The 22,637-nt window shown below is 33.6% G+C and overlaps 1 protein-coding gene across 1 annotated transcript; it reads right to left on the reverse strand.

Annotated features, from left to right (window-relative positions):
- Window positions 1-290: 290 nt before the first annotated feature.
- On the reverse strand, window positions 291-10,027 carry LOC113855095 (probable protein arginine N-methyltransferase 3). The gene is made up of 7 exons (XM_027486567.1): window positions 9,558-10,027; window positions 8,324-8,884; window positions 8,126-8,223; window positions 2,122-2,200; window positions 1,762-2,022; window positions 1,483-1,650; window positions 291-979 (listed from the first exon to the last, which is right to left on the reverse strand). The coding sequence occupies exons 1-7, from the start codon at window positions 9,849-9,851 to the stop codon at window positions 518-520; spliced, it is 1,923 nt and encodes a 640-aa protein (XP_027342368.1). The 5' UTR covers window positions 9,852-10,027; the 3' UTR covers window positions 291-517.
- Between the last annotated feature and the right edge of the window lie 12,610 nt (window positions 10,028-22,637).

The following is a 22,637-nucleotide window of genomic DNA, read 5'->3' on the forward strand; positions in this document are numbered from 1 at the left end:
TTTTGTTTTTCTAAGACACTACGTAAGTTTCCAACTTATAATTAATTATATGCAATACAATTTTTTGTAATTAAGATCTTTAGGCACAATATTTTAGATAATTTTGATATTGACCTCTGAACATAATTTTACCTTCATAACTAATGCCAACTTTTAATACCGATTTTTATTGGACAGATGTGATACTCCAATTTTAATAGAACAGTACCAAACACCAAGAGCATGTTTGATTTCTTTTATATTATATTATATTTAAAAAAAAAAACTGTTCTTAAGAAATCAAATGTTTTAAGTACTGCCCCTAAGTTTTGCATTTTTTTTTTAATAAATATGAATTAGAGAAACATTATATATTGGGCAGGGTCTGGCGTTCAAAGAGCATGCAGAAGTAGCTATTTCCATTGTACAAGAGAAACTTAAATTTTAGCAATTACAGCAACAACATTCCAAAACTGATTCTAACTGTGCCAACAAGAAAAACTACCAGTACAAATGATCTTTGCTTCTGTCGTGCTTCCTAATGAAGAGAAAAAGGCTGAGCAGGCCAACTGCGTCTCCGGCCATCAGGATCAACACCAGCAGCTTCTAAGGAAATGTCGATGCTGCGATGCTCTGTAGAACGAACAATGCTGACACGCAAATCAATCTTCACAGCAGGATACACGTCAGTGCCAATTGCTTCCAGTTTACCCCCGTTTTCTTTTCCAGATCCCATTGCAATTGGTTCCCGAAAGGTCAAAATTGTTTGTGACCAATGTGTTCTTGGTGTGTAAGGTGATGTGGATAACACAACTGGCGTTTCACGACAGAATCTGCTTGTAAATCCAGTTTCAAACCATAGGACAACACCATGACACCAGCAGCATGTTTTAGAATTTAAACGCATTTCATTTTTATCTGAAGCAGTTGGTTTCAATTGCAAGGTAGCAGTTGCAGTAAAATCCACTTCATTAGGCTTCATGGTTGCCAAGTCAAAGGTCTGGTGACAAAATAAACGCATTTCAACAGTCAATTTGAAACTACTATAAAATGGGTAGAGTTTATTATAAAAAAATTATCCTGGAAAATTACCCCTCCCCCCTTTTTCCCCCAAAATATTGCTTTGCATTGCGCGCATACACGTAAGACCACAATTAAAGAATGAGCCAAAATGAGTTATGTATCTAGAAATGGATAATACTTTTGATTTTCATTTGCAAAAATGCATTGATATATAAAAGAAATAAAATAAAATTGGCATTTCTTTTTATACAGGCATGGAACAGGGGCATAGTAAGGAAGAGTTGAGATGATATTGCTTTCTAACCTAGGAGACATTTTCTACTGAATAAAATAATTTTCATCATTTAACCCACGATAATAAAACGTTTTATGCAAATAAAAAACTTAAATATCCTCAAGGTGATTTCAAAATGGAATAAAAAATTTGCTATGATATTAATAATGTCTTGCAAAACAATCACATTAGCAAAACGCACCAACCTGAAGAATCGCAGAACTGGTAACTAAATCTTGAGAGTCCACAATATCAACTATAGGAATTCGGGCAGCATCTATGACAAGCTCTTTCCCAATGCAAGACATGTCAAAATCACACACATTTTCCCAAAATGAAAGACTTGTAGCTCCTTTTCCAAACCCTGCAACAAACTAGAAAAGGTGGAATAATAAATATACTACATAAACTTAACAGTACAGACAACCCCTGAGGAAAATTTGTGAAAATGAAACAAATGAAGGGTGAAAAGAAGGGAGACTCACAATAGTTGCTGTGTCAGGAAGAATGGCACCGCCAGGCTTCAACCACCGCTCCCGTGCGAAAAGCACTGAACCAAGCATGGATTCATACAACAGGCAATATCCCATCCATTCACTGAGTAATACATCAACACTGTGAGGTTGAAGCTCAGCTGTTTTATCAATCTCTTCAACCATACCATGAACCACTTCTACAACTCCCTTCTGGAGGGCATTGACTCCATTTTGGCCTTTACTTAGCCAAAGACCATTATCTTTTGCAACCTAAATTAAAAGGAAAAGAATGGGTAAAAGAATTGAGCATGCAACTAGACATGTAGTTGAACAGGAAATTATAGAAACTACCAAGCAGGAAACCTATACCTGAGATGCCACCGCTGCCATCTTTGCACTAGCCTCAACTGCAATAACCCTTGAAGCCCCTGCTTTTGCTGCAAATAGGCTACAGAAAAAAGAATAGCAAATCTGTCACAAACTTACAATGACAGCGCAATAAATATGGTAGGTGAACACATACATAGACCCCAAAAACCAACTTACAAGCAGAGACCAACAAATTGCCCCCCCTTAAAAGCCTTCTAATGTTAAGAGAACAAAGGTAAATTTGACATTTCTGTTGTACATCAAATAGTGGCCACAAGAGCCGCGATTTTCTGCAATTTTGGCTGTGATTAATGCCGCTCCAGCCGCTACACTGAACTACGACACTATGCAAGAGGAATAGCGGCAGGGGCTGTTACACTGTTATGGTCGCTATTAACTACTATGAGTCTATCAATCTGAGGAAAAGCATATGGAACATGATAAATGACTTCTATGACTACCATGAATTAAGTTGATGAAATCTTCAATCTTGAGAGAGAGAGAGAACAGGGCATAAAGAGAGCCAGTATAACGCTTAAATATAACTCTGCGTAGCAATTGATTAGTTCACTGAGAAACCACTTAGTATATTTCAAAGCACTCATCTACATATAAGACTACCATGGTGCATCAATTAATTTTATATATAAAAGAAAGGGAAACCGAGTACATGGGATCTAGGGATGATAGATGTAGCCTTACCCCTGCAAGTGAACAGGTGGTTTCTAGGATTTTTGAACCCATAAACCCCAGGTCACAAGACTCACCCTAAAGATGAAAAGAGCAGGCTATGTTTTTCATGTAATAGGTGAGAAGGATGGTAGTCAAAATCATGTGCTGCCTTGTAAAATCGCACAATTTTGCGATCTTCATCCCTGTCTTTGTGCTAGCTCAGTGACAAAATCATGACGCAGCAAGATCGGGTGGAATTGCTGTGCCGGATCATAAAATCAGTAAGCTTAGATGATCCCACCATGTTAAAAAACCCAATATTTTATCCAATGACCCATGACCCACTTTGTGACCTGGTTTGCTAAAAACCTATTGAAAGCCTAAAATCAATTCAGAACTTGCTTCCCTAAAGGTTTCCTATGCTTTGAGATTTTGTTCCACTTCACACAACCCTGTTTTGATCTACTGCGCAGCCTATGCTCTATTCTGTTGTTCTCTTCTCTTTTTTTCCCTGCTCTATGGGTGGGTGTTGTCCATGCACAAGACTTCAGTTGTAGTGGGTGTTGTCCATGCGCAATACTTCAGTTGTGGGTGGGTGCCTGTGTTTGTGGGAGTTGTTTGGCTGTTGTGTTGTTTATATAGACAAAATGACTAACTTCATAGAAAACTGCAGTTGGTAGTTCTAGTCCTAGTCAAGCTCCTTCTCAGCCATTACCAAAGAATGCACCGAGAAACAAGTGATGTAGGATGGCAACATGGGATTGCAAAGTACAAGAAGAATCCAATGCAAATATTGTCAAAAGATGGTAAGCAGAGGTGCTTATCAGTTGAAGCATCACTTGGCTCAAACAGCCAAAGATGTTGGAGCATGCAAATCTGTTCCAAATGAGGTGAGGAAGGGAATATGGGACTCACTTGTAAGTATGCAAGAAAAATTGAATAAAAGATCAAATTCTAGTGCTTCTGTCCAGAAGATTGAGAACGAGACTTCAGATACAAGTAGTGGAAATAAAAGAAAATCTAGTGAGAATGAGGCGTTTGGAGGAGGAAATATTTTTCAGAAAAGGGGTGCAAGCACCCAAGCAAAAAACACCAGCATGTTCAACAAGACTATAAGAGTCGCAGCTTATCAAGCAACTGGAAGGTTTTTTTTATAATAATGCCATATCATTCAATATGGCAAGAAGTGATGAATTTCCGATTATGGTGATTTAATTGCTAGTCATGGTCTTGGATTTAAACCATCAAGCTATCATGAGATTAGAGTAAAGTATTTGAAGAAGGAAATAGAGTTGACAAGAGATTAGAACATAAAGCTGAATGGAATACTATTGGATGCACATTGATTACTGATGGATGGACTAACAAGAGAAGAACAATATTGACCTTCTTGATAAACAGTCCTAAAAGAACTTTTTTTTAAGTCCATTTTGCATCTCATATAAAAACAGCTGATAAAATCTTTAAAATGCTTGATGATGTAGTTGAAGAGATTGGAGAGAAAAATGTAGACCAAGTTATGATTAATAATGCAACAAATTACAAAGTTGCATGGGAGATGTTGATGCAAAAAAGAAACACTTCTATTGGACTCCTTGTGCGGTACATTGTCTTGATTTGATGTTAGAAGACTTTGAGAAGAAGATACTCATTCACAAAGGGACAATTGCAAAAGATAGAAAAATTACAATCTACATTCTATTCAACTATGGGTCTTATTTCTTTATTGCAACATTTTATCATGGCAAAGATTTGGTGAGGCCTGAAATTACTCATTTTGTCACATCTTATTTGACTCTAAGGTGTCTTCAAAAAAAATAAAACTGCTTAGATAAGAATGTTCACATCTAATGAATGGAAGTCCTCCAAGTTTGCAAAGACAAGAGATAGGGGAGTTATAGAAGAATTGGTTTTGAATAAATTATTTTGGAAGGACATTATTACTTGTTTGAAGGCTACATTTCCTCTTATCAAAGTTCTTTAAATGGTTGATGCAGATGAGACAACAGACTTTATTTATGATGCAATGGATCAAGCTAAAAAGAATATTCAAACTGCTTTCAATGGTGTTAAGAAAAGGTAACTACTATCAAATTAAATTAGTAAATATTTTATAATCTATGTAGTTTTGTATATTGAATCTTGACAAGTAATTCAATTTATTTCATTCTTTTTTGTTTCCTCTTTTATTAATTATTTACCTATATGGAATATCATAGATAAAAGATGGGACAAACAACTTCATAGGCCTTTGCATGCTACAGATTATTTTCTTAACCCTATGATGCACTGTAGTCCTAAATTTAAGGTTGATCTCGAAGTTATGCATGGATTATATAATTGTTTAACAAGGATGGTGCTTGAAGAAGATGAACAATATAAAATTGATTATCAACTTGATTTATTTAAAAAGCAAGCTAGTAATTTTGATAGTCATTTAGCTAGAAATACTATTGATATGCATCTGCCAACTAATTGGTGGGTGTCTCATGGAGATAAGCATCCTGAGCTTCAAAGACTTGCTATCCAGATACTAAGCTTGACATGTAGTTCCTATGAGTGTAAACATAACTAGAGTGGCTTTGAGATGGTAACTAGAGATCTTTTTTTTAAAATTATGTACTTATCAACTATTTTTTATCTTAAATTATAATTTCATATATTACTATTTGTTTACGTGCATACTAAAAGAATAAACCGTTTGAAGCAAAATACAATGAACAATGTTGTATTTGTAATGAAAATTTCAAAATTGGCCAAAAAGAGGACAGCTAAGAGAGTGAAAGATCTTGACATAAATGTAAAAGATATTCAATTTGATGATGAATGGATACTGAAAAATAATGATGGAAGAATCTATGAAGATTTGGACCTAGAAGACAATTTGGAGGATGAGGTCATCAAGGAGGATGTTGATGGTCTAAACGAATATGAGGACTTAGATTTAGACCAAGGTTCAAATCAAGATGTTGTTGATGTTCCTAATATGGACAATTTAGGATGGCCCTAAGGAAGATGAAATTGATTCTAACATTTTTTCTTATCAAAATATTTTAGATATGATAAAATAAATATCTAAAGTTTGGACTTTGATTTAGATCATGTGTTTAATTGGGATTATATTTAAGTTTCTTTGATGAACAAAGATTCATCCTTTAAAGTTTGTACTTTTAATGTATTTTGTATTTGCTTTGGATTATGTTTTAGTTTCATTAATGCCTTTGTTTTCTTCCTATTTATACTATTTTATATACTTACATACAATTTTGTAGAATCTTACAATTCGTGTTACAATCCTACAAGTTACAATCTTTGACCCTTTCTCCGATCCTATGTAGAATCTCAATTTTGACTACCATGGTGAGAGGTAAACCTAGGAGGCTAAGCCCTTCTTTTAGGAAACTTCTCTTAAAGATGATTTTTTATACTTTCCAAATAAAGTAATTTGCTGAAGTCCATACCATCATAATAGAACCCAAAAGAGTACCAAGTAGATCCACAGCTAATCTAGCTCAAACCAATGCAAAAAAGCCATTACATATAGTGAGGAGAAAAAAAAAACAATGCATGAGTTTGTTAGGTAGCTAAGAGATAAATTTCCCTTTAATAGTTATCAGCTTTTTGTTTTTGAAATGTAGAATAAAATAAATGAGCATTGACATAGGAATATTAAGAACCAAATTCATCATATCCTGACTTTGTCAAAGCTGTTATTACAAACATAGTTTTTAATCTCGGATAATGCAAATCGTTGACTCTTAAAACACTGTAGTGGAATAGTGTATAATGAGATGATCGCTATTTAAAAATTTGTAATATGCATATATAATATGTTATGTATACAAAATTTTAGTATAAATGCTCAAGAAATTTTAAAAATTAATCACATAATCATAACCAAACCATGAACAGCAAAACAGAGTTTGAACAGCAAGGCAGCGGATGAACAGAAAAATAAAGCTTGAACAGAATTGCAGAGGATGACAGAAAAAACCGAGCTTTATCTCCTTCAGCAATACAGGACATGAAATCATGAATAATGAAGGAGTGCAAACAAAAAAGCATAGCATCAACAGAAAACCAGAGCTTGAACAGCAAAGCAGAGGATGAACAGAAAAAAGAGCTTGAAACAAGAGTGATCAGTGAACAGAAAAACAGGGGAGATCCCGAAAAACTGATTTTTCTGGTGAACAGAGACGCCAAAGAGGAGACACCGGAAAAGCTGATTTGGCCAGCCAAATCAGATGGGTGTGTTGGAGAGGAGGGGAGAAAGTGAGAAACTGCTTTGAGGCCCAACTTTTGTTACTGTGCAGAGAAGAGCGTGGTGCAGAGAAGATGAAGTTAGATATATAGGTTTCATAAAGGGTAGTAAATGACCTTTCTACCCTTGCAATTTAGAAAAACAGAATGGGGTTCTTTCAAAACACGCTGTTTTCTAATTGCAAAATCTATGGTTGATGGAAAAGGAGCCCAATGCCTCCAACTTATATACTCAATAATGGTAATTTGAAGGAATTTTCTTTTCCTCAAGTATTTAATAAGAAAGCAATGATAGATAAGGAGCTGAGAGACAAACTCCCCTTGGACAGTTATCAAATTTTTTGTTTTTTAACAAATGTAGAATAACATAAGTGTGAAATAAACATTAAGAATTTATAAAATCAGATTCATCATGCCCCAACTCTGTAAAGTCCATAAATTAAGGTTGTTAACCTTGAGAGTTTACTTTTACCTCATGGAATGTCCGTAAACTGAAATAATAAACTAGTAAGAGTTTACCTCATGCAAAATTAATATTCAAAAAGCCATAGTAATGAAACAAAATACAATAACAAAGTTAAAAGCATACTTAAATAGCCAAATCATATAATGACAATGTGATTTTGGAGCCCTAATTTGAGGTGTTTCACAACTTGTAGAGAAGGAAGAAAATGGTGCCCTAATTCCAAAGTGTTAATTTGGCGTGAAAAACTGATTTTACTTTTGTTTAGCTATGTTCGTAGAATAGATGTAAACTAGCAAGGTTGCCCAAAAACAAGTTTACTAATTTGACACGATTTCCTTACCTAAGATCAAGTGTATGAGTTAAAACACAAGTTTAATGTCATGTAGATAATAACCCAGTGCTCCCAACTATGTACACAATATTGGAAATCTTGAGCAATTTTCTTTTCTGAAAGATTTACTAAGAAGACATCATCCTTCTACCATAAACTATCAACAGATGTGTCATTGTGTGAATATAAAACTCTATAAAAGGTATTACCCAGGATGTTGCTAGAGTATAGAGTGTGGTATGATACATTGGACAAAAGTCAATGATATTTCTCACCTGAGGATTCCAGTTCCACAACCTACATCCATAACCACAGCACCATTTATTAGAGAGGGATTCTTCAAAATTGCTTGCCCATAGGCATCCATTCTCGCCTACATAAAGATAGATATTACTTCCATGAAACAGTGATAGCATGGCTACACAACAATTCACTTAAATTTGAAGCCAACAAATGAGAAGCACATCTTATACCTTATCACTTAACATCTCTCGATGGATACCAAATGAACTGTAAGACCCAAAATAATTTTCATTAACCTTCATAATATGCTTTGCAATGTGATTTTGAGAATAAGCCATTGAATAACCTTCTTCTGGATCCCTATCACTGCATGAAACATTTCCGCTTGAATCCTTACCATTACTAAGTTCCTTGTTTGAAGGACTAGCCCAGTTCAAACAATCATTAGAAGCAGAAGCAGTTTCCATTCTTCTACAAGCATCATATTCACCACCATTAACCCCCACTTTTATTGCAACACTTTGATCGTCACGGAATGTCTCTTCAGTTATCATCAAATCCCTCAAAAGATCTTCATCCATCGGAGTAATTTGCTCATCTTCACCTTCTTCGCCGCATTCACCAAAACTGTACAATAGAGAATCATCTTGCATGAAAGGTTTTAGATATCTATCATCATCCCACAGAGCCTTCTTTATATCATTAAAGTTGGTCACATCATGCAAATGATTCTGCAAGTCATTGTTGGACTGACATGTTAATCCACAGCTCCAACATCTTCTCTCGGCCACCTAGGAAAAATAAATCAGAAGCATGGATTAGCAAGATCCACAAGTAAACCTACACACTCCTAGTTTACTGAAATTTTACATTTAGTCCACATACGAAACAGTCAATTTATCATTTAAGGATTATTTACCAGATGAAAAAGAAACAAAGATAGAAAGTTAAAAGGACAGAATCAAGAAAATTGTAACATCTACATGTAGCTAAAGATTTACCTCTTCCAATTTTTCCGTAAACCAAAGCAACAAATAAAGACAAGGAAATTTGCATGATCAATCCCTAAATTAATGATAAAGCATAGAACAACAACCAAAAATCATGCTAAACTGCCCTCGCTCAACACTTAAATTGCATACTCTGTGAAATTCAAAACACGTGTCAATTTCATTTCTCGAGAATCCAATTCGTCTATCCCAAAAATCTAACTTCAAGAAACATTCACAGCAAGGAATCTGGATTCTCTTAAGTGTTAGTAAGATAATGTTATATTATGATAATTAAAAGGTAAAATTGATAGAGCCTACAAAAAATAACGGTCACTCCTATTATAATTGTTTGGCATCTTTCTTGCTGGAGACATGACCAAAACTAAATCTTAATTTCTCAACTTTGTTAATCCCACACAGGATTCGGAAAAACACAGGGGAGTGGGGAGGGGGGGAGGGAAGCAATGGTAACCTGAGAGCGAATAAAGTTAATGATCTTGAAGGAGGCATAGAAATCCAAGTTAAGGGCTTTTCTAATGGCATGGAAATCGAAGTGGTGAAGGGAAGCACAATGGTCGAACAAGGAACCGCACGAACCGTAGTGGGAATCACAGAACAGACAGAGAAATTCTAATTGTGGGTCTCCCTCGTCTCCTTCCCAATCGTCCCACACTTGTTCTTCTTCATCATCGTCTTCTTCTTCTTCTTCTTCCATTTTGTAAGGTTCTTCTTCTTCTTTACCCTTTTGCTTAGCGTTGAAAGCCATGAGTGTACTTAAACCCTTTCACAAACCCTAAAACAAACGGAACTTGCGTGTGTGTATATATATATACTGTAGGCGGGATCAATGCAGCATGGAGAAAGCCAGGCTTTTACCCCTTGCACTCAACTCCACTAACAAAGTGCTAATTTTTCCCCAAAAACACAAAAATAGGGTGCTACTTAGGATCCAACGGTAAACAAACAAAATAAATAAATGTGATAAAATAGAATAAAATAATTTTTTTACCTTATTTATGAATAAAATTATTTTAATAACTATTTTTTTACTATGTTACGTGTTTTTTCATTTGGAGCATATTTTTGTAATGCTTTTTAATTTTTTTAAAATTTAGTTCTTTAAATTAAGAATGTATATTATTAATAATATAAATATATACTTTTAAAAAATTATCAAATTTAAAATATTTATAAAATTTATATTTTATTTTTTATTTTAAAATATTTTTATTTTCTATTTAAAATATTTTAATTTAATGATAATATGTTTAGTTATTTAAACATTGTTGAGATAAAATTAAAAATTAGACCCTTGACATGTTTTTTCTCTCTCGAAAAGAAAACAAAAGATTTTTCTTTTAAAATAAAACAAAAGATATTTGATGAAATTGAACATAACGCATTCTATTAGGCAATACTTTCAGAAAAGATTTAATCCACACCAAAGTAAATAAGTTTTTAATTAATCTTTTGGCAAAATTTTAAACTTAATTTGTATTGTTCAAATTTAACTGTTTCACATAAATCATAATTTGTAATTGAATGTTATATGTGAAAAAGTACTTATTTTAGGAATCTAATTGAAATAGTAATGTAAAAATTATATATTACTATCCTCATCTAATTATAAAGTTATATTAATAAAAATTATACTATAAAAATAAAATAATTATTTTATTTTTAAAATATTTTAATAATAAAATAAAAGTTTATCAACTCACATAGTATAAATTAGAGTAAGGAAAAAATAAGTTTTTAAATTTGATACATTCTACCAAATAAATAATGTTTAAAGTTAGTTTTAGTTCAAATTAAATTAGAGTGGTTTTATTTAAGTCATTAAGTAAAGTAAATATTTATTTAAATAATTATTAGTAAAATAAGAAAATAAAAAATTTGAAAAAAAAATAGTGAGTTTGATTAGATTTTACAATTTTAAATTTCATTAATTTTTGTAAAACAAATTTTATCTCTAAATTTTCTCATAATTTTTTTTATTTTTTTTTGTATTTATTGTATTTTGTGTAAGCATTTACTAGTAAATTCATTAGAAATGTTGAGAATAAGGAGACAAGTTTAAACTCATAAGATTGTTATAAGAGTAGAAAATAAAATACTTGATATCACTACATTAAATTTCACTTTATAATTTGCCAATTAAGATATACTAGGAACCAAACAATAAAGTAAGGGCAATGTGAGACAGGTAAGAACACACAACCTAGGGAAAAAAATAAAACATATTTAAAAAGGCATGATAGGGAGGAGGCAAAGTGCACTCAAAGGAGATAAGTGAAGGACTTAGCAGACTAAGGCAAAGCGACAACTTTCCAGCACAACACCCCTATTAACTGATGAGTAAAAGTTGCTAATAGAATTCGTTGTCATATTTAATTAAATGGGAAACAGCTCTAGAGTGAAAGGAACAAGAAAGAAAGTCTCTCGGGAAGAAGAAGAACGTCGCCTTAGCTCACCTCCTATGATGATGCTCTTCGAAAAAAGAAAGGAAAGATTAGAGTGTAGAAGAAGATAGCACTAACAATGGACATGTGTCAAGAAGGAAAGAAGCCATAGCCAGTGCCTTAGTGAATGATAGAAAGGTTCATAATGAAGATGGGATAGTTAGCAAGGACGTTTTACTTCTTGGAGAGTAAGACAAAGCAAACTATATAAGGAATGAAGGATGAGAGGTGAAGGGACCATTTTCCCTCTTTCACGTTTGGTACTTTGAAAGTGGGGTAACCTCCTCGAGAAAATAAGCAAGAAGAATGAAGGATTCACGCTTAATAATGATCTTCCATAAGTGCACTCCCTAAGTTCACAAGCTCAGAGCGTTACATAGAGATGAAAGATGGAGCTTTGTAATTTACGGATGTCGTGAAGCACAAAGGAACGCATTCGGACGATCACTCCTTGGCACACTTGAGTGAGGGAATAACACTCAAGTAAAGTTGAGAGAGCGCTCAACTAAAGGAGAACTCACAGGTGGTATTTGATCTGGTGGGTTTTCAGGCGCCCTTCTCTCTAATAAGGGTGTTCTAAGCCTTGAAAAAGAGGTAACAATTGTCCTTGGGCGTAGCTTACATCTTGAGACATTGAACAACCTCCTACAAGAATGAGACATGTCAAGAGATGGGGGTAACTCATTCCCCCACAAAGCACTTGTTACACTCGCTTGGTTCACCCTTATAATGTCAAGTGTCCATGAGCTCACATTCATGTGTACTTCATAAGTTTACGAACCTACCTTATTGTAAAATCTAGTTCTGGAATAATTAGGGACTGTACTGGAGAAGTACACTTGGAAATGAAAGGAACTCAAGCGCAATAACCCACAGCGACGCTGAGGATGGTGTCATTCGGTTGGATCGCTTTTCATACAATAGAGGGTGAACACAAAATCCATAAGGTAAAACAAATGAAGGAGCATTGAATAATAATATCAGCAGAAGTCCTTAAGGAAAGCAGAATGCAAAGTTTGTGTTGAACAAGTCATACACTCCCAGAATGAGTTAAGCTTTCATTTTATGCCAAGGAGAATTAATAAACCACAAGAGAAAATGCGTTGATCATATGAACGCCAATTTGACCCAATGAAAAACGTTTGCCTGAAAGAATGCCCTTATTATGAGAGCATCCATACAAGAGTGAAGGCTTCACTTTGTAGAACAAGATAGCGCGATATGTGTAAGACCAGACTTTCCAATGACGCAATGATGGTTGAATGACAGTGCTCATGATTTTGAATGAGAGGAATGACAATGAAAGGAAGGCCAAAGAGTGGGGAGATTCAATGCAAGTCATTGTTATCGTGCCCTCATAATTTTGAATATACACAACAAGTTTACTAAGGAGTGCTCATGAAAGAAGGATGGAGAGATGAACAAACATAGAATCTAAATAAGTTTCTCTCTCTTATTTGCAATATTAGGACACACTTATTCATTGCCTTATGATATGTCTTAAACCAAAATGTAATAATAAAATGAGATAAAAAATGGAGTAGAGGAATCGTGTAAAAAGGAGAAGGGGAAGCGCATTTTTAGAAGCATGAAAAGACAAATTTAGGATATTACTTGAAGTTAATTGGTTTGCACAGATAGCTAAAAATGGTGCAGCAGGATGTGGGCCAATTATTGTTGTTGTATTGTGACTAAGCAAAATAGAAGCAAGTTTTGCTTTTTTTTAAAAAGGGGCAGAATGAAAGATAACATGACATAACTTTTTATGTACATGTCGCTGGACAACTTGATGAACATTGACAAAAATGACTTTGAGTCAATTCGTAGCTGACATTAGAAAATGGTTTGAGTAAAAGTTACTTTATGTTAAATGCATAGTTGACACATAAATGATTGAGCAAAAATTACGCTGGACTAAAGTGGCCTTACACAAGTACTTTAAGTGAACATGTAATAGGCAAATGATATTAAGATAGTAGTGTCTCAAACAAAGGAAGTATATCTCATGTGCCCACGACAAGTCTAGCCACTCTTCACGAAAAGGAAACAAGTGTCTCCTAATCACAAAAATCAACAAAGAAAGCATTGTCGATAGAGCAAATTGATATATGATAGCGCACTATGCAAAAAGTACAGTAGACTTGAGGGAGCGAACTGAATTATAAAGGAAGCACATCTCATGTGCCCACAACAAGTCTAACCATGCTTCACAAAAAGGGAGCAAGTGTCTCCTAATCACCAAAATTAGCGAAGAAGGCATTGTCAATAAAGCAAATTGAAACATGATAGTGCACTATGTAGAAAGCGCACTAGACTTGAGGGAGTGAACTAAATTATAAAAGAAACTCATGAATTACCATGAAAGAAAAATTAAATAAAAAAACACATGTCAAGAAGTAATAGAACCCACAATTATGAAAGAAGAACGAGTCAAATATAGTAGTAGAGCTATGTGAAAATTGAAGAGTACATCAAAATGAATACTCAATCTTGACCACTTATGTTAGAGCGCAAAACTACTCATATGCAAAGTATACACGTTAACATCATAGAGATAAGTACTTGATCTTGACTTCAAATATAATACTTACATCTTGTTATGTGTTTCAAATAGATGACAATACTGGTTGTTTGCACGATAATTAGTGATATTATAGAGTAATATGCATGAATAGTGCATTTGTTTGACAAACATGCATGCTTGACTATGTAAAATGACTATCTTGCATGAGATTATTTTCTTAACTAATTGCTTCCAAATATTCAACAAAAGATATGACTATCTTGGTATTTGGAAAAAGCAAAGGAAGATGCTTTCCAAAACATGCTTAATACTTTGCTCCCCTCACATAATGAAAGGTATAAGAGTGTCTCGATATTTGAAAGCATGGAGGGGCAACCTTTCTAAAACATGCTCGACCATGAAACTCCCTCAACCAACCTTGGCCAAGTTGGAACAAGTAAAAGGGAGAAAAGGGAGACTGATCAAGAAAAGCAAAAAAAGAGATAAAAGTCTCAGTTCCTCTATCTCACTACATGAAATGCGTAATGCAGAAGTGCAAAAATGAAACACACAATGTGAAAGTGTAGAGGTAGACATTTTCCACCATGAAAATCAAGCGCGACAAGAACAAGACTACCTCAACTAAGATAATGAACAAAAGGAAAGCGTGAAAATTACTGAAATAATAGTAAAGTACAAAGTAATACAAAATATGTCCTTTAGTGTTTCATACATAACATCCATCCATAAGCGCTCATGCATTACATACATTCATGCACAACATACACCCATAAGCATTCATGCATAATAAATATAGATATCCATAGATCAGCATATATCATTCACGTACGACATTTGCATATAACATTCATGCATAATATCCATATATATACAATGACACTTTGTCCTTGAGAGCGAGACACAAGGCTCAAACTTGAAAAAAACAACACAACATATATTTTTTGAGGTATATTCAAAGTGCTTGTCAAGTTTAAAGAAAATGAAATAAAAAATTTGAGAAGTTCCACCCTTTGTGACATGACAAACACTAGCTTCAAGAGCACAGGAATTTGTTCAGAAAAAGGAAAGTATTCCACTTCACAAAGCAGCAGCTAAACGATAGTGAAAGTTGTAAACATGTGTGACTAAACAAAGAAAGCGTCTTAGTAGAGTGCATACAAGAATATTAGAACCTGTTGAGAATCGAACAAAATATTAATGGCAAAAGATTGGAATCTAGAGAAAGGTAGCCAAGCAATAATCTAAAGTAGAGATTTGAAAGGAAATACAAGATCTAGTAGCAAGCAAGCACCCTTAGAGCGTTCCCCACCAAAGGGTGGGCGACTTGCAAAGTGATGAGCTTAATCAAGAAGCGTTCAGGATATTAACCTTGCAAGAAGAATATGTTTGGAAAGTTGGAAGGATCTTTACAACTTCTCGTAACAAGCACGTTGGAAAGGAAACTTGACAAATTAAAGGTAAGGGACGAGTTAGTGCGATTGGCCACGACCTCTCGTGCCCAATCACAACAAGGCAACTATTAGGAACTAAACAATAAAGTAAGGACAATATGGAAAAGGTGAGAGCACGCAACCTGAGAAAGAAATAAAACATATTTAAAAAGGCATAACAGGGTGTCTGATAAAAGGAGGTAGAGTGCAATTAGAGGGGATAAACGAAGTACTCAGCGAATTAAGGCAGAGTGACCACTTTTCAGCGCAGCGGCCCTATTAACTGATGAATAAAAGTTGCTAAGAAAATTCCTTGTCATATTTAATTGAATGGGAAATAGCTCTAGAATGAAAGGAACAAGTAAGGAAGTCTCTTGGTAAGAAGAAGAATGTCGCTTTAGCTTGCCTTCTTTGATGATGCTTCCTGGAAAAGGAAAGGAAGGATTACAATGCAAAAGAAGATAGAACCAAAAATGTACATGATGTCAGGAAGCTATAACTGGTGTCTTAATGAATGATAGAAAGGTTCATAATGAAGATGGGATAGTTAACAGGGACATTTTGCTACTTGGAGAGCAAGGCAAAGCAGGCTATATAAGGAATAGAGGATGAAAAGTGAAGGGAACTTTTTCCCTCTTTCAGGTTTGATCCTTTGGAAGTGGGGTAACCTCCTCTAGAGAATAAGAAAGAAGAATGAAAGATCTACTCTCAATAATGATCTTCCATAAATGTTCTCCCTAAGTTCACAAGCGTAAAGCGTGACACAGAGATGAAAGATGGAGCTTCGTAATTCATGGATGCTACAAAGCACAAAGGAGCACATTTAGACGAGCGCTTCTTGGCACACTTGAGCGAGGGAATGACGCTCAAACAAAATTGAGAGAGTACTCAACTAAATGACAACTCATGAGTGGTATTTGACCTAGAGGGCTTTCAGACGCGCTTTTGTATAGTAAAGGCGTCTTGAAAAGGAGGTAATAGTTGCCCTTGGGCGTAGCCTATATCTCAAGAAATTGAACAACCTCCTACAAGAATGAGGCATGTCAAGAGATAGGGCTAACTCATTCTCCCATAAAAGCACCTGTTACACTCACCTGGTTCACCCCTACAGGTCAAGCATTCATGAGCTCCCATTCATGTGTAGTTCATAAGTTTACGAACCTACCCTCTTGTAAAATCTAGTTTCAAAACACTCTTTAAGATGCACTTGAAAAGCAATTCTCTATAAACTATTCTCTAAGAAAAACTTTGGAGAATGGTTCTTTATTAACTGCTATTGAATAAAGACTTTGGAGAGCAGTTCTCTGTTAAATGCTCTATGATATCACACTTTGGAAAGCACTTCTATATTAAGTGCTCACTTTGGAGAGTAGTTCTCTGTTAACCATTCTCTTTAACATGACAATTCCTTGAATTAATTTTGTATACAAAAGTTGTCATCTTGTAGACACATAATTAACACTAAAATTAATAAAGTTCTCCCTTAATACCATTTATCTTCTAATTATTTAAACAATGTAGTAAAAAAACTATGGTACACACTTCCTTGAGCAAGTTGCAATAAACAAATTTTAAGATAATATCACTCAACGACTTTTACCATTGATCTCGGTTGTAGTCATACTAAGTTGTCTTCTAAACTTCAAACTTTGGAACGTTGACTTCACTAACTTCTTTTGTATGTGTCCTCGCAATACCTTTTCAAGCATAAAATACTAATTTTTTTGTCAAATGAATTGTTGACTGTTTATTAAAATAGAACTTTACTACATAATCAATTAGTTGATTGATAAATGCAGATTTTACTAGTATTTTACCTTAGTTTTTAATACATTTGATATGAAAAACATGATGGAAAAAGCTGGAAAACTCATAAAAATAATAAAATGTTCAATTCATTTCTAAATAGTTTAATTGTTTAGATTTTGTGAATTTTCAATGTAAAAAGTACTAATTAGAACCTATTTTGCAGGAAACTCTGAGTTGAGATCATAAGGTTGGAGGATTAAGAGAGAAAGATAGAAGAAAAGTAGCAAATTTGGAGACAAGGAACAATAATTGATAAAGATATGTTGGGCGTTATCACTTTCCCTGGTGAAAGTGATTGTTCCAGAGCTTGGAAATGAAGGGGAATCTGGGCGTGATCACTATTGTTAGTGAAAATGAGCGTTCTAGAGAGTTTCTCAGAAGAGTACAAATGCGTGTTGTCACTTTCGCTGGCGAAAGTGAGTGTTCTAGAGAGTTCCTCAATATAGCAAAGTGTGCATGATCACTATCGCTGGCAAGAGTGAGCGTTCCAGTGTGTGTGATCACTATCATAAATGCGGAGGAGGAGGAATGTCACATAGAGTCAAAGACTGGTGGTGGTGGAGCTAGTGTAGAAGGAGGAAGAGGTATGAAGCTGCTTGCTCTCAATAGCTCAAAGTATGCATGCATCTATTGCATTTGCATATGTTGTTGCTGTATTTGTTGTTGCATCTCCCTCTGCATCTTCAATACCACCTTTTTCTCTATCTTTTTCTCCATTTTCTTCGTCCACTTATTCTTCCATGCACTCTTCTTGGTCTTTCACATCTCCTCATTCTGCTTCAGGAGTTTTTCATTTAGGGCATGGACCTGAGTGCGGACCATGTCCTCCACCTCCTTAGGTGCAAAAGAAAGGGCATCTCTAGTGTCAAATGCAGAGGATATGGAGTCTACAAAGCGGTCCTTATGCCATAAATGCGGCCTTTATAAAGGCCACCCACCGTCTCTAACCACATATCATCCTCACCAATGAACTTTGGATCCTGAGAGAAGATGTCTCCTCAAGTCTTTGAACATAGTCATCTTACAGTTTAGTGCAGATAATTATATATATTAGTCTCAAGAACAATTTAATAAATCTTTAATAAAAAATATAGTGTCAGTAACTCCACTTACATATGTGGTCTAAGATCGTATATCAACACAGGGTTTTGTCTCCCATGTGAATGTGTGTTTCCTTGAACACATCTCCATGCGTAGGTGGCCTCTTCAATGACTTCTCCTCTAATTTCAATTAAACCATCGTCTTAAATATCAATTATAAATTAAATACATAAATTTTAAAAGAAAATTAAAAATCACATACCACGTTCACCCTAAAGTTGTAAAGTCACCAGTATGTAGTGATCTCCCTTTATTGGATGTCATATTTGTCTTGTTCTTTACGAAGAGATTTTTTAAACTCATTCATATCTCAATACTCATGCAATGCATGAAGGAAGTTGGGTGCTATCTAATCAGCAAATGATGGGTTGAATGTACATCTCTCTTAGTAGCTTTGCAGTGGGACTCTTGTAGGCCTTGAAAATCATTTTCTCGTCATAGGAAAAATGAAGAAGTTGCTTTACAGAAATACAAAGTAATTAATACAAGTACGAGAAACAATATCTAATTACACTTATCTCAAATTAATTGATTGTTATTACTTTCCAATATTTGAACCATTCTAGCTTTATATCCTTTGGCACCTTTGCAAAAGTTGTGTATGACGCATCAAATATCTTCTTGATGGTATCCGTTACTTGGTAGAGACCCTTTTACAATGGATACCAATTGAATACACAATAAAATAACAATTATTATAACATTCACATCAAATAGAGTTATTAGCCATATTTTGAATTTAACTTACCAAGTGGATCCATCCCATCTCAAACCTAGAAGCGATCTTAATGATGCCTGGGTCTGTGATAATTGCTACCCACTTACAGCTACAACAGTAGTGGATCTCTTGCCTATGACTTGTGTAGAAAGGGACAATGTGGCATGTCTAGTTAGCGATGTACACTGTGAAAGTTATTGTACTGTAGAGGAAGAGCCACATATCCAAGGTTAAGCACTGTGATAAACTGCTCTTGCCCCCTAGCCTGGGAGGTCTGCATTGCAGTTGGTATGGAGGTGGAAGTAGGAGCGGTGGAGTGAAGGAGTGTTGCTATGATCAGGATGTTGAACAACACCTGTCTTACCTTTACCTGCCATATCTGAATGAAATATAATATATGTTTAGAAACCAATATCATTATCTTTATCAAACATGATTAATATTGGTGAATACTCAAAATAGTTAATCATAGAAACATAATATTTGTTAACCTACTTAACTTAACTCATTTATTCTAATAGTTCAACGCTACCATCATCATTCTCAGATGAAATGTCATCAACAAATTCTTCCTCCTCATCTTTAGTTATGTCATTCTTTTCATTATTTCTTAAAGCTTAGGTAGGAGGTCAATTATTTCAAGTTCATTCAAAGGAGAAGATAAGGTTAGGGGACAACAGTATCTATTACTACATGTGAATGGATTGAGTCAACAATTTGATATGTATTGTCATCTTCTACTTCATCAATTTCAATCCGACCTCTTGGTTTAGTTTTTATTACGATCTTCCAACTTTTATTATATTTTCCAGGGTAAGATAAGAAATATACTTGTCTTGCATTTTGTGCAATGATGAATAGGTCAAAGCCACTATATCTTTTGGTATAGTTAATCTCAATTATATTGTACTGATTATGTTTACATGTCCTTGTTGGGCGTGTTGGGTCAAACCATTCACACTTGAATAAGATAATCCTTTTTATGGTTTCACTATCATATTCTAGCTCAACTATTTTCTTAAGTTTTTCATACCACTAGAATATCCCTTTCTACATTGGTTCTTTCATAACCAATGTAAAAATAAAATATAAAATTTCAAAGCCACACGTTAGTGAAACAACATTATTGAAAATAATGAATATGAGTTCTTACATTTTCAAATTTCTGTTAGAGTTTTTGATTATGCCATTGACAAACATTAATCCGTGTAAAATTTCAGAAATGTCAATGATGAATCATGTTTCATTTTGTGTTTTTTTTCTTCACTAACGTATTTGATTTGGTACCCAACATTGACAAACAATGCATACTCTTCATTTACAGACTCAACGAAGATAAAATCTCCAACAAATATTGACGAACATTGACAACATTGAGCTATTGATGAACATGGATGTCATTGACAAATTGCTTGCTAAATTGTCAAAGGACCATTGATGTCATTAATGAAGATTGACTAAAAAAGTACTTTTTAGATCAATTGTTTTATAATTAAAGTAAAAGTGACTCTCTTTTTCTTACATCGATTGTTATAATTGATATAAAATGTCTTGACTTACTATATCAATTATATCTATGTTAGTTCTTTAACTTATGTCAAATTTCATTTTTAGCTATTATTAAAAATAATTTTTCCACAAGTTCAAGAAGTGGTTGTTTTATACTGGAGAGTTTGTGAGACCATCTGCATCAATTAGTCTATTTTTTGTGGCAAAATACCCTTAAGCCTAATGCTTTACACTTTTTAGTCAAGCTAATAAGTTTATTTGTATTTTTTCCTCATTTAATTGACATATTTTTTGTATTGTTATTATTATTTTTATTATTATTTTAGGTGTTCTCTGTTACATTTTTCATATAATCTTAAGAGTAATTTGATATGGATTCTACCTTGCTTACCACTACAAAAGTGACTTTTGAGACATGTGATATAATCATAGTAATTATTCTAAGATCAATCCTTTAGTAAAAGAAAACTTTTTGTGGTAGACTTGAGGATCACAAAACATATATCTAGAAATCAAAAGACATTTACATCTACAAAGTTGTAAGAGAAGAAGAGGAAAAGTGGATTTAAACCTCATTTTTGGTAAAGTTTCTCTTCGAATTATGTGCTTCATGTACTTCATATTTGTTATAGTTTGGTGTCAATGTTTATTTCAGGTAAAGCTAACACTAAAATTAATTTTAAATTTAATAAAGTGATACTCTCTAAAATTAGGGTCTTTGTGGGTAAAAGATATTATAATGATGACTTTATTTTTTACTTAATGTTTCTAAAATAATTTAACAAATTCTATTTAAGACATGATAACTTCTCTTATATAAAGAAAATGAAAGATTTAGAAATTTTACATGATATATATGTCTGAGAACAATAATGAAAAGTCAAATATCTGTAGAAGTGAAAGTACAAAGAAATCATGTAAACCTATAGAATCATGAAACTAATTTGTTAGGTTTAATGCACTTTGATTTGGGTGACATAAAATCAATTGACTAGAAGTGGAAAAGATTTTACATAACTTTTACAGATGATTTTTTGAGATACTCATGTCTATTTATTAAGAACCAAAGATGAAGGTGAAGATAAATTTAAAAAATTTAAGGTAGAAGTAGAGAATAAAATAAATAAGAAAAATCAAAAGACGTAGAACTGATAGATGTGGAGAGTTTGATTCAAGTACCATTTGTGCCTTTTGTAAACATTGTAAAATAATTTGAGACAATATCTTTATTCACTAAAATCCAATTGTATAGTTGAAAAGATAAATAGAACATTATTCTTTTTTATCATATGTTCAAAATATAATTATATTTATGAAAACTAATTTATATTCCTTTTGAACTTTGGAAAAATCATTTACCTAATCTAAAATACTTTGAAGTGTTGGGGTGTTTGGCAAAAGTCTTATAACCTAAATCTAAGAAAAGAAAAATTTGCTCTAAAATTTATGATTCTATATTTATTAGTTATGCTAAAAATAATGTTACTTATAGATTTTTTATATTGAGAAATGATGTTTTAAAATCTAATACTATTGTTCAACAAAAAATATTGAGTTCTTTAAATTTGTGTTTTCTTTGAAATATTCTATAAAAAATCAACAACTAAACTTACTAATGAAACAATTATTTGTTCTAATATTAACAACCTTAAACATAGAAAGAGTAAAAGAATTAAAAAAAAAAACTATATAGGAGAGAACTTTTGTACTTTTCTAATGGAAGCATATCATCTAAGGTACAATGAAGTAATTTCTTCTCCAGATGGCCTTTTTTGAAAGAAGCTATTAATAACAAAAGTTAATAGTAACTAAAGGATATACATAAAAGAAGGACATAGACTATTTTATACATATTATCATGTGGCTATGACATCTCCTATTCAAATATTGATAGCTCTTGCATCTATACACAACCTAATAGTAAATCAAATGGATGTAAAGATTGTGATCTTATATAAATAAGGATTCAAAAGAAGAAATCTAATCTATATAAATCTAC

Source organism: Abrus precatorius, unplaced genomic scaffold, assembly GCF_003935025.1.
Source record: "Abrus precatorius isolate BTA unplaced genomic scaffold, Abrus_2018 Scaffold11, whole genome shotgun sequence".
Classification (NCBI taxonomy): domain Eukaryota; kingdom Viridiplantae; phylum Streptophyta; class Magnoliopsida; order Fabales; family Fabaceae; genus Abrus; species Abrus precatorius.

Coding starts and splice junctions, on each gene's coding strand:
- LOC113855095 (XM_027486567.1), bottom strand. CDS start 9,851: ATGGCTTTCAACGCTAAGCAAAAGGGTAAAGAAGAAGAAGAACCTTAC. Junction 2,201..8,125: donor TGTGGAACTGGAATCCTCAG/GTGAGAAATATC, acceptor TTTTTTCTGTAG/CCTATTTGCAGCAAAAGCAG. Junction 2,023..2,121: donor TGGCAGCGGTGGCATCTCAG/GTATAGGTTTCC, acceptor CTTTTAATTTAG/GTTGCAAAAGATAATGGTCT.